Source organism: Chelmon rostratus, chromosome 9 (assembly GCF_017976325.1).
Source record: "Chelmon rostratus isolate fCheRos1 chromosome 9, fCheRos1.pri, whole genome shotgun sequence".
NCBI lineage: Eukaryota > Metazoa > Chordata > Actinopteri > Chaetodontiformes > Chaetodontidae > Chelmon > Chelmon rostratus.
The window spans coordinates 23984032-23997426 of NC_055666.1; the positions used below are offsets into that span (position 1 = coordinate 23984032).

Here is a 13395-nt window from a genome sequence, read left to right on the forward strand (position 1 = left end):
AGAAAAATAATCAACAGATGAAACATCTGTAATCTGACATGAGTGTCACCTTCTCTTGCATAAAGAGCAACACAAAAGTAACATAAAATGATGCTGGTGCGTATTAGACATAGACAGATAGATACAGTGAATAATAAACGACATATGTTTTGTTTCCAAGACATCTACAGTCATTCTGTCAGTTTTAGGAATTCTGCACAAAAATACATAAATACCAGTTTATTATGCAATTACACACCTCCTGACTGTCACCAGCAGCGTCCATTGAATGGCTCAACACTATACTGGGCAACCTATCTTTTAATCCAGCACCTCATACATAAACTCAGCTGCGCCACCACTCAAATACTCAATGTAAAATGTTTAAGCATGTTCAGGGTTTACACAAAACTGATGTGGGGAAACATAAGATTGTCTGGTATTAGTTATAGTAACAGGGAATATGTTCCTCTGTTCTGTGAACACAAAGGTCGACTACTTTAATGTAATGTTGGCAAAAAAATAAACCTTGAAGATTCAAAACTCAAAATGTATGCATGTATCGTATTGCAGCAATATTTTATCACTTAAGGTGGTAATGTTCAGGTGCAGAGCACATCATTTCATTAGATTAGTGAAGTTTTACACTCTGGTTAATACCCTGTACACAAAAAATGTCTCTTTGATCTAAACCCTCATTCTCAGACTAAAACGCTGTTTGTTGTAGAAATGCACTTACTTCATCAATTTCATTGGCATTTAAATATATTGAAAATAAAAGGCATTTCTTGTTATGTGACGGTGTTGCCTCCCCTCTAATTGATGTAACATACAGTATAGACTCACCTGAATGGTCTGTCTCCCCCTATAGGGGAAGTGGCAGTACTCCAACTCTTGCGTCCTCCCTCCTCTTTATCGTTTTTCTTCTTGCGGAGCGGCATTGGCACATATCCACTCTGGTTGCTCCTGTTGGGCAGGTATTGGTTGAAGGGCATGGCGGTTCGTGGCTCACTGACGGACGTCCGACGTGCCGACATGTCATCCTTACGGACGTCTGGCAGTTTCCTGTGGGGGGGACCGTCGGACTCTGAGTCACTGCCGCGGCCTGTGGAGAGGACGAGACGGGGGAATGACAGAGTTAACTTACAGTGTCACTGAACTTTTAAATTGCCTCTTAAATTCTGTTCACCTATATTGCGATCACACAGCCATCTAGACGTTTTGCTGCGCTTCTGATCAAACATATAGATGTAGCAAAACCTATGTTATGTTTTATTAACCTTCTGAATTATATGCTTTAAAATTGATATTCCCCTTTAGTATCCCAGACATGAAGAGGCACCCAGCTTGCTCAGTCATTGTCAGAAAGAAAGAGAAACAGAGATGGGGATGGAGAAAGAATAAATCAAAAAATAAGATGAGCAGAGAAACAGTTGATTGAGAAGTCTCACTGCAGATACCCCAGATTTTTAATCTCTGAATAAAAATATCACTTAAATCTACAGAATTTCTCCCCAAGGCATTACATCACACAGGCCTATAAAACATTAAAGTGCTGTTCCAGTGTTATCATATGCGGTGCATTCCAGTGGCTGAACATAAATCAACCCCAAGCAGGTTGATGGTCTGTTTTTATGAAACAAAGCACGTCAAATAAATCATCACTAAATTTGTCTTGTGCAGCTCCTGATGACTGAATTTTAGCCTACAGTTCGGAAGAATTCACTTAGGATGCCACTGTGTCCGTTTTAAACACACAGTTGGCTCTTTAATGTCAGTGGCAACACCTGGCTTTGCAGAGGTGCACTGCGCAAAGACTTTCCCTGCTTGGTGTCTTAAATTCCTCTGCAGATTGTTCATGTGTGATCCTCAGAGTACATAAAGAAGAGAGAAATGTGGATAAAGCTAATTTCGGACATCGTATGTTTGTCATTCTAGTGACGTATCTTTAGCATGCCCGCGATTTCTACCTTCATTGAGAGGGTTTTTGCTAATGCCAACCCGAATTCAACATATGGAAACAGCAGGTAATGGATACCTGCAGCCTTGCTTCACCAAGGTCTCTCAAAATTCCTCTCCAAGATGTTCAGCACATGTGCTACTGGAATGAATTCCCCCTCCCTTGGATGCATGCACACTCAATCTATGACCTATGAATTTATGACTCAATGTATATATTTTCCAAGAATAAACCCACAATTTCAACCAGATCTACACCATAAAATCTTCCCTTAGTTCTGAAGGAATACATGTGGATGCAGCCACAGCTCTCAGTGGAAACAAACGTCATTTTGAACTTGTGAAAACCTCTGTTTCTATCAATAGACTCCTTCATTTTTATGTGGTCTAAAAGACTGACAGATCAAGGGCCAAAGATGGCAATAAGGTATCTGCACATCCAACAATGAATGGTTCAATTACGGCTCTTAACCCATATCAATTGGAAACATGAGTGACTCTACCATCCAAGTCCATGCATCCTTAAGGAAGAACACATGTCTTTATGGGGCGATCTGCTCTCTCTGCACATATGGTACCACTGTAGCTTGAGGGAACGTTTATCATGGGTCGGTGCCACACTGTACCAGAACTTCACAGAAACTTATTTACATCAATAATCATCAACATGCAGTAATATTAGAGGAAATGTAAAAGCCATGGAGTCCAGTTCAATGTGCATTACAGTGCCTGACAAGCAGGAACACATGAAGGGTGATAGTGATACCCTCAATGTTTCTAATATCAATAAAGTGAAATAAATTTTCTGGGATAGGATTGATGTTTTTTCCAGTCTTCTCACTGATCTTTTGAGACAGAATGAAACACGAAACAAATAATTAAGTTATTTAATTAGAATTAAGTTCCAATGCTGACAAATCTCAGAAACTTTCAGCTCTCCTCACACTTAATATTAATAAAGAACAATTTCAGCCAGCTTTGAGCGTTATTTCTGCCAATTCAAATGAAAAACAACAGCATCAGAAGATTATAGCAGCTGAAGCTAATTAATTGTAATTTTCTAACAGCTAATATGAAGCTTTTGGCTGTTGTCTGGTTAATGTGTTCTCTGTAAGATCCTTAGTGAGTATTAAGAAACAATACTCTGCAACAATACATTATGTACACCACTGTGTACAGTGGACTGTGTGTTCAAGTTTATCAAATGAATAGCGCTGCATCTGGACCTCCAGTACATGGAGCAAGTAGCTTGTGAAAAGTGTGCAAAAGTAATTAGACATTGTGCATTTTCAACCTTGCTGTCATTGAAGTTGATGTGAATCATGTAGTAAAAATCAGAAATTTGGAGCTGGGCACGAAGGGATGTGATGTGAGAGCAGTGGAATAAAAACATTTTACAACATTATACTGGACTTCAGGGCAATTTATTATAAAAAAAACCCCCAACAACCCTGAAAACCATCTCAATGACATCACTCAGTTTGTTCTTTCAAACAGCCTTTGACTTGTACTGGGTGTTACCCTGCAAAAACAGAAAAAGAGGGGGGCAGGCTTTAATATATGAGCACCAGAAGCACAAAGTGTCTCATTTATCAACACCGTATCCATCTACCAAACTTGGCCCAAGCAAAACTGCATCGCCATTTCCAATGTCTTTCAGAGATTGAATTAAACTCTTCTCACTGTCCCCTAATTACTGTCGGGGTGAAGTCAGTTTACAGAGCTGAATGGCCAAAGGGTTTTGTCTAAAGGTTAGGGCAGGGAAAACCTGGCTGATTCAAGTTTGTGTGCATGTTAATAAATGGACGCTCTTGTTCTGGGTGTATTCAGAGCTCCCTGTGATTGGGTGAAGACTACATTGTTATCCTGTTCTCACTTCTCTAGTTTGTGCCTCCTGGGTCTGTTATGAACACTGATAGTATGATATCTTCAATAATAGAAAGGCCTTACAAATATGATTGCATGTGAAAATGTCTAAAATATCGGACCAAATGCACATCTTGGCCTTGACTTATTAACCTTTCTGTTTCTATGCATGGCTGAAAGTGCTTCTGACAGCAATAAATGTAATAATAATAAGAATTTAAGGAGTCACATGTCACAAAAATGTTCTGCCATTCAGTTTTTCTCGTTAACTCAATTCTCAAGCATGACTCATGATGATTTCCACAATGTCAGAGCATGTTACTTTGGATTAGAGGTGGGTGTATGGGAACACAAGCAGCTTGATGATGTGTCGAATCAGCTGTGTTACATGTGTTGGTGGACAGAAGGCTTGTGGTTGAGCTTGTATAGTAAAAGCTGGAGGGTTGAAAGTAATGACATGTGGCAGCTTCATTTTATGTCTATTGAGTCTACTAAGAAGAAACCTTCTCTCACTGTTTATGGTCTCTCGCTGCCGCCATGGATTTCTTCTTGTAAACTGGTCTTTGTTTTGGATGTTCTGGACATCAAATTTTTTTCAAAAAACTACAGCTGTTTATTTAAAGAATGACAAAATACAAAAATAATATAAAAACAAGGTATATTGCTTTGTTTTTAACGATAGATTCCCCTTATTTCTAAGAGGCATCAACATCCAGCAAGGTTGTTAATTAGTTTGACCGTTGCAACTTAAGCTTTGGAGACAGCAGTTTCCTTTGCACTTCCTTAAAAACAAAAACACAACGTAGACAGGATGCTTGGCTTCACTTTGTGTTTTCCCACATGAAGTTCCGACACGAAACTTGCATTAAGTTTAGTGACAACTGCAGTAACCTTTTATAGGCAGTCATTAAATTTTAAAAGGGTCAACTTTAAATTAAGTGTAGCAATCAACAGCTCTCAATGACAGCATATGGTTGGCTTGGCATTATAAAATACAGCCAAATTCTATTTTTGACCCAACTTTTGACTTCAGCACAAAGCATAAACCAAAGTCACAGCTGTGTGCCATTTATGCTGGGCTTGAAAAACATTATGTAAAATAGTTACACCACCAGTTGGATGCATTAAACTACATATGCTAACATATGATTACCTAAAGAAAAAACTTATTATAGACTAATAAACAAAGCAAAATACAGTATAAACACTACGTAGATGAAGTCAGAGCTTCATGTTCCATCTTTTCTGTTTGTTTGGTATCCGTGATTCTCTACTGCATGTGCGTGTGCTTGTGTTTGTGTGTTAACATCAGTAGTAGAGTCTACTACTATCGCCAAAAAACGCACTGAAAACTTGGAGAAAAAAAAAATTCAGGGAAGGAAATCTACAGAAAATTGTGCACCTTGTACAATTTTTATGGAAAGAAGTGGGCGGACGAATTAACATAGTGAACTAAATCGGGTCCATAAACACAGGTAATATTTGACCAGAATTTCTCACATTTGTTCTGGACATTGAGGCCTTCCAGGACACGATTGACTGGGAGATGCAGCACAATGTGCTCCTCTGCACAAAATGAACTACTTACTTTTCGTTTAATGGCTGTTGGCCAATGAAAACAAATTAACCGAAACTGACATCCCAAACTACAAGCTTCATCATTTTGAAGATGAAGATGTATCATTACATGGAATTGTGTCCTTTGTTGTCAAACTGAAAGCCGTCAAGATGAGTCAAGTGTCAGATTAAAGACTGCTCAAAGCCACTATTCAAACAACCACATCTCTTTCTCTTCTTTGTCTCACTGTAACAGGAAGCTTCATTTCTCGCTCTCTCCCTCTCGTGCTGTCACTCATCTCATTCATCACTTCCAGAGAATTATCAAACACCTGTTGCCCAGGACAACAGCCTGAAACACTCAGTCAGCACAGACCCACTTTTCTGTCAATGGCAGAGCTTGAAATTCTCACTGAAAGGTGTCACAAACACTATAACACTTATAAGGCTGCAAGGCTGGACAGCCACAACAGATGAGGCGCCCATTGATTCACATACATACAGTGCATGATAAACCCACACAGATGCAAAATTGTTAAAATTCCAGAATTAAACAGAAATGCTGCAATGTGCAATATTTTAGGGGGAAATGGGGAGGAAAAGATGGGTTGGGGAGGAGAAATTATGTATTTTTCAAATGGAGGAAGAAGGAATAGGTTTGATTAGAAGTACTGACTTTTCAAAGCATTTATGTTTTTCAGTCTGCTGAATCAAAGGAAGCAAAGAGGAGGTGTGGTGGGCATTTGACTTCACAAATTAAAAAGAACATTTTCATATCAGTATATCAAATCATAGCTACTACTGGTCTTTAAATTTTAAACATTATCTGAATCTGATGTTACACAGAGCTCCCACTGACCAGGCAGGTGTCTCACAGTGTTCAAATTACATCTTAAACTCTGCAGATTTTGTTCCTCTCATGGGACGCAATTTGGATTAAATCAAATCAATACAGTGAAGAGCATTTTTTGTCTAGATCAAATCAAACGTTTATTCTTGTAGCCTTCCTAGCCTTCCACTTTCATTTCATCATCTAAACCAGAATTTGTCTATGCTTCCACAAGGACAAATAAATCAAATATCTTATGTTTTATGTCACACGAAATTGCTGTCAATGGATGTCATGTGAGTGGAGCCTCTGGTGAAATGTGCTGGAAACAAAAACAGATGTGACAGCATTTGTTATTGTAGCTAAGATAGTGCCTTTGTGCGTGTCTTTGACAGTGCAGATTTACATCAGATATGAGCGATCCCAGAACTGATTTCGACACGCACAAGATGTACATTTCCTAGAAATATGAAGACTTGTGGTGTGCATGTAGCCTTTTCTCCTGGATTAATATAACAATAACAGACTGGGTTCCTAATATTGAAAAAAAAAAATAAACTGAACTGCAGACATTTATTATAGACAATAAATGCACAGAAAATTGGATCATACACTCATTGCAGAACAACATGCAATACTACATCTGAAGCACAAACTATATCACTTAGAGTACAGTGTATGCACACTGTGTCTATACACTAAGTTTGAGTAGAACAAAAACAGCAGAACCTGTACTTCATTTATTCGCTTTCACAAGACATATAGTTGCAGCTTAAATGAAACAATGCCCATAACCTGACCTCAAAACAGGCATTGCACTGAGAGCATTCCCTGCTTTCAGCCTATAACGAGCACTAGGCGTTGTCTCGTGAAAACACATGGAGGAGAACAACAGGTTTTACTTCAGTAGCATTACAAGGACAAAGCAAATCATTAATCTATATACTAGATCTGTACACCACAATTACTTCCCTTGCTCATGAACCTGAAGAGTATTAATCGTGACGAGTAGACTATTGCCTACCATCGCTGCTGCCGCGGGCGACCAGGACGTCTGGCGACGGGGTCTGTCGTGAGCGTGAGCCGAAGGAGTCCAGACTGTCGAACGAGTCTTCGCGGCCGTGGCGTGGCGGGGAGAGAGAGTCGCTGCGCTCAGAGTCCCAGCAGTCGATGTAGCCACTGTCCCGGATGTTTCGTTTAGGGCTCTCTGCCTCCTCCGCCTCCTGAACATTTAGAAACAAATGCACTACATGATACACTGATTACATTTGTATGTCCTTACATTCATCTGACAACCTTGAGAATTTAACTTTTATCTGGTCAAAGTATATCTGAAGAGTTTGTTTATCTCCCATCCCCTACAAACATCTCACATGTCAAGTCCTCGATCAACTTTTCGCAGGCCTCTTGCCTCTTCTCCTTCCTCTCTTTGCAATTTCTCAGCCTTTCTTCTGCTGAAATCGTTTGCTATCATTCTCTCTTCACCTCAGTGACCCCTCCCTTTGTATGTCTACATTTGAAACATGTCAATGCAGCTAATGGAAGGTGGGGAAAGACCTTTCCTGTCTACTAAAAGACTTCCTGTTCCTGACCCCTGGACTGTCTATTATGTAACTCCAAAACCTCTGACAAACTCTGTATTATGTTCTACTACTGCCACAGGATTTGTCTCACTTGTCTAACATACATTCAACTTTCATTGGTGAAGCAGTGACATTGTGCAGTAAAGGTGCATTGGTCAGACAGATGGAGTGTAAACATTTACTTTAAAATCCAATGACCAATGACACATGAACAGGGGAGTGCCAGTTTAATCTTGAAGTGTGCACCTGATGTGTTTTCCTTGCTTTTTAGATCTCATTTTATTATTAATGTCTTTTTTGTTTCATAGAAACGTGGCTTTGTTTTGGTCAGCTGCAACGTGTGAACATCTGGGAAAGTTATTGTTCTGAGTTGGCAGTGATTTCTCAGTTTTATAGAAGAGCAAAGGGATGTCACATTGTGGAATAAATCGCATGCCGGTGACATCATGCTTGGTTGTCATAGACTGCGTGTGTGTATGTGTGTCTTGGGGACTTGCTAATGCTAACTTTTCTCCATCCCTCTGGGTCAGTAAAGGGGCGGAACCTGGTCCAGATGATTGATCCTAGAGCCTAATTTAACAGAATTTTCTGGAGTTTGGGTGGGGGTGTTATGCGATGCTTGAGATGATTTCTAGGAAGTCTGTGTACATTTAACACACTCATACAGTGCATCCCAAAATAAGTGGTCCAGTATAATTTGCATGCTCTGTCACATAGATCAAAACTGAGATTTTCTCCTTCACGAAAACTGACAGCCTCTCTCTACCCCTTAAACTGTACTCTACCAGCTGTGGTTGCTAGGAGATTTGTAATACAACTGCAACAACAACTACTGACTATGTTGGACCTAAATATTGTCTTGATATTTTAGACTTTGCAAACCTTTCGCATCTGTGACAGCAGGCCCTCAAACTCTTTCAGGTCCAGTGTGGGCCCGTTGTAGGAGGTACAGCCGTTGGCAGCACGACCCAACCAGTAGATGGTGATTAGAACCTAAAGGAAAGAATAAAAAAACACAGACAGACATCATGATAAAATGAGGTGATGTAACGTAACACTAAACTGGTTACTGCTAAACATTTGAGCAATTTTAAAAACAAAGTACAATAGCACATCTCAGTGCCAAGTGGAAACAATGACAGATATGTACAGCGTTGATTTTTTTTCAAACAGAGTAAGGTTTCATTTGCTAGTCATTATATGCACTCTCATAACACCCTCTGAACAGGCTCATAAACCCATAGAATAATGTGTTTGTCTGTTTATTAAATTGATTAATTATAAACAATAATCAATAAACTTCGTAGATCATCAATCAATTTAGGCTTCAGATGTAATCTGAAAACACTACCAGAGACAACGGTCTAGCTTTTTTTAAAACGATAGCGACACGGGTAATCCAGTGGTGAGTGCAGTCTGAAATTTAAGTTCCTCCTCCTGCAGCCAAAAATCTTCATAATGATATGTCGGATCCAGACATAATGTCCATTAGACTGTCAAGACAAAACATGTCATTCAAGGTGGATCAAGCTAATTTGTTTGAAGTCTGAGTTGGCTGTTCCAAACCACTTAATGCCACAACGCAGGCCAACATATGAAGCCTTTCAGTAGTCTTCTAAATAGGTAAACGGCCACAAATAATAGTTTGTCAGCACGATTATACTAAAAGAGGGTAAAAGTGCACAAACACTTGAAGCCATTCTCCACTCTCTTCCTTTCACTTTTCTCCCTACAAAGCAAAACAAGGCGGTTTTCTGGTCATGACAAGCCAGCCTCTTCCAAAGAAGTTACATGTTAACGTGTCCTGCACAAACACGACAAGACTGAGCCATTGTTCTGAGCCTACAACAAGTCACAGGCACTTCTCCTGTCAAAACACAGCATCCCCTCAGGGGCCACAGTGATTTATATCTGCCTGTTAGCTAGCTTAGCTGTGAGTGCATAAATTACCAGATCAATCTCATCTCCTTCCAGCACAGGGACCGTGTAGGCTCAGTTGCTGAAGGAGGCGTACTTCTGACTCTTACTTGTAACCTAATGTCCTGAGGTAAAGCTGAATGTGAATGAGGAAGTGTAGCTTACTGTATTCAGTGGATCTCCCTTTGGACTCAGCTAAATGCCTAAAATGCAGAATGTACAGATTTGTTGTCGCCACAGGGAGATCACACAGAGTTGCACCTTTAGCATTGTTGGCTGAATGTTCCCAGCTATATTTACTGTGTCCATGTCAACTGGCACTCCACAGGGATTGCTTTGATAAGAAAGCTCAGCATGGCTTTATGTGTTCATTTCATTCATACTGTCAGTGTAAACACTGTCTGCCATTTAGACACTAGAGGAAGAGCAAAGAAAGTGTCTTTTCTGTGTGATATTATGCTGATTCCTGAAGGGAAATTCATATTTTATGCCAAAGCAGGATTGCCTTATGACATTTGCTGTGGTTATGCTTCATTATCTGCACACTTTAGCACTCTCAGCAGCAGAGTGTATTGCTCCTGTGTCACCATTATAATGATAACATCTGTGCCAGCTCCCATTGGAAGTGGGTCAGCACCAAATCTGTTTCAGTTGCTTATTAGTATGCTTTAAATGCATCCATATTGATTCAAACTGCACACTGCAATTGGGAAAACATGCTACAACTGTGCCTGCATGATTTAGACATGCAATCGTATACCTCCAAAAAATAACTCTACAAAAACTCAACAAGCACCTAGCTACAGTAGTTCAAATAAAACATTGACTGACAGACATATAAAGGAGAGGCCTGACAGTGAAGCGATGCACAGTGTCACACTTGCTTTGCCTCTCTGGTTTCAGCAGCTGTCTGATCTGATCCACCAAAAAACATCATTTTTGTTTCATGTGGACACACACTTAAGTGATAAACCCAAAAATGCTCCTACAGTGTAAACACGCACACACAAGCCCATGCATGTGCACTTTTAATCACATCACAATCCGCAGACCTGTAGTGACACATAAAGATGCAGATTTCCTTTACTAGTCATCACAGTACAGACATGCACAAAAAGCCCTTCTTGTTCAAACCCGCACCTGCTAAACGATCATCTCGTGACTCCAGCAACATTCCATCCATCCATACAGCACCCCGTTTTACTTCAACATCCAATCTGTTTGCAAAACAACACCTTTATCACCAAATCAGCAGATTCTTCTCAGCGCAGCTCCTTCACCTCTCAATATGTGTTGCGCTGCAGACACAGCTGCTATCAAATCCTAGTCGTCAGCTTTACTCTGCAGGGCAGATCCACAGTGTAGCAGTATATCCTCGTTGCAGGTCCTGGCTAAAGCACGGGCTGCTGGGACTTTTGCTCTTGCTGTGAATGCTAATGTGGCTGAAAGTCCCTGTGTGTAGTCGGCTAAATAAGCTAGCAGCCAAGGCCAGTTCTGCAGCTCGTCACATTAACTTGTACAGTGCACAGCAGCATCACAGGGAGAGAGAGAGAGAGAGACAGAGAGAGACAGAGAGAGAGAGAGAGAGAGAGAGGGCTTAGACTGCAGAGTGGGCAGGGCTAGCATTATGTGTTCTACTTCTTAAAGCACCATTATTAGAAAAACAAAACAGGATGTTGAGGTACATTTGAACAAACATAGACAACACTGTGGCTGTAAAACTAAAATATTAGAAGGAAGCCAGAGCAAAACATAAAATACACAGAGAAATAAAATAGGCAGAATTGAGAGAACTAGACTGAAAAGAAGAAGATGCTGCAGGTATAACAGAAATGAGTATTGACATTCAAAATGAAACAAATACAAAATTTACAAAAATTGAACAAAAAAACAGCACCACAGCAGAACAAGGGGACCTAGAAAATGTACTATAGGTGGAGTCTGTGTGTAACTGATGATGCAAGAAGAGCTGGAGTAAGAGTAAGAACAAACAGAGAGATAGAATGGAACAGACTAGATAGAGGCAGAAGAGAATATATGAGTAGAACAGGAAAATCAAACACATTACACTGAATATGTTGAACAAAAAGATAGAAGAGACGCAACATAAGAAAGTACTATACATAAAATTGAAAGACTACATAGGATAGATTAAGAAGTATTAGAAGTAGAACAGCTTGAAAAGGTCAAGCTAGAGTAGCTTCACACAGTAAAGCCAGTAGTATTCTAGTGAAATAACACAGCACATAGACCAGACTGTAGAGTAAAGACTGGTAGAGGTGGAACAGACATGACAAGAGCAGCTGAAAGAAAAAAGAGTGACAACCACAGCACAAACAGAAACACTGGACCATAATAACAGTTTCCATCCAAACATACATTTAGCACACAAACAAATTATCCCACTGTGATCCAGAAGTATCACTTACATTCTTGAGTTTTCGGCTGCAGTCACTCCCCCTGAGAGGATGAGAAAGAGAGGGAGAAGGAATGAGACACTGACTTCTGGTGTAATTTAATGAAATATATCACATAAAAATAGCGGACACATTTTAAACCAACCAACTCCCACATACACTGTATATGCAGCGAAGACAAAACTTATTGAAAATACAGAAGACTCTGCAATGACAGTAGCCCACGCAGGGAGAGCTAACACACGTCTCTGCATCCAGTTTGTTGTTTGGTGATGTTTTCATTCAGTATTTCCTGCAGTTTTGCTCAATGGCTGCAGTTTGACTCCAGCATTCTAAAATACAGACTACATCATGGACTATTTGTGCTTGCTCCTGGAACAAAGAGCTAGGGAGCCTTGCTCGACCTGCCATTTTGCACCAACATTCATCATTCCCAAAGACTTCTTCAACAGAAAGCCAGAAGTCAGGCGAGACAGATGTCACGGAGGGGGCCACATGGTTTGACTGCCATGTGATCTCTGGGAGGTTCAGTGCAGACACAACACAGCACTGGCCACTTAGCACCACAGATATTGCCAAAATGACAAGATGTGGATCTTGCGGATCACCGCTTGAAGCTATAAATGGGAAGTGGAATGAACCAGTTGTAAAACTGACCCCAATACACACTTGTGTTATGGAAATATATACTTCCAGGCTAAGAGAGAGAGACACAGCAGCACCAGAGACACAGATATGACGACGCTCAAGATGTGGATTTCTCCTTTACTTTTAAGTCAACAAAATCCATCATCTCTCTTTTCCTGTGACTGTTAACCACAAATGATCTCTGCAGCCTGAGGAAAAGTCACAAAGACAGACTTTTCAAAAGAAAGCAAAGCAAATGATATGTCTCTCCTAACTATGGAAAACAGCTACACACAGCGAAACTGAAAAAATAAAGTGCAATACATACGACACAAACAAAAGAAAAGCTGAAAGTCTGAAAAAAGTATTCTATTAGACAGAGAGCAAAAGGAGACCTGCCAAAGTCTTCCTGCTAGAGTCAAAGCAGCCTAATGAAGAAGCTTGGCCATCCTCAGGCTTCAGATTGGATTGTGACCAAAAAAAGCTCTAAATCTGTACTCAGGCTCATTGAGTTACATTTTCTGCAATATAACAAAGTGCAAGTCCAAAAACAAGCCGTCCAGGAGATCAAATAATTCTCAAACTTTATACTGGTTAGGAAAGGAGCCCATGAAGAGAAACCAGGATGGGAGGGATGTGGTTCTCCTTTCTGGTGCTCGTG

At 40.2% G+C, this 13395-nt stretch overlaps 1 protein-coding gene across 8 annotated transcripts in view; it reads right to left on the reverse strand.

Annotated features, from left to right (window-relative positions):
- Positions 1–13395, reverse strand: part of LOC121611185 (LIM and calponin homology domains-containing protein 1-like) — an 87433-nt gene that overhangs the window by 23026 nt on the left and 51012 nt on the right. For all 8 annotated transcript variants that reach the window (XM_041943598.1, XM_041943597.1, XM_041943596.1 and 5 more), the window contains 4 exons: positions 12120–12150; positions 8656–8766; positions 7215–7413; positions 826–1084 (listed from right to left, as the gene is read on the reverse strand). In XM_041943598.1, the coding sequence (XP_041799532.1) occupies positions 826–1084; positions 7215–7413; positions 8656–8766; positions 12120–12150 (600 nt within the window). The remainder of the gene's footprint in view (positions 1–825; positions 1085–7214; positions 7414–8655; positions 8767–12119; positions 12151–13395) is intronic.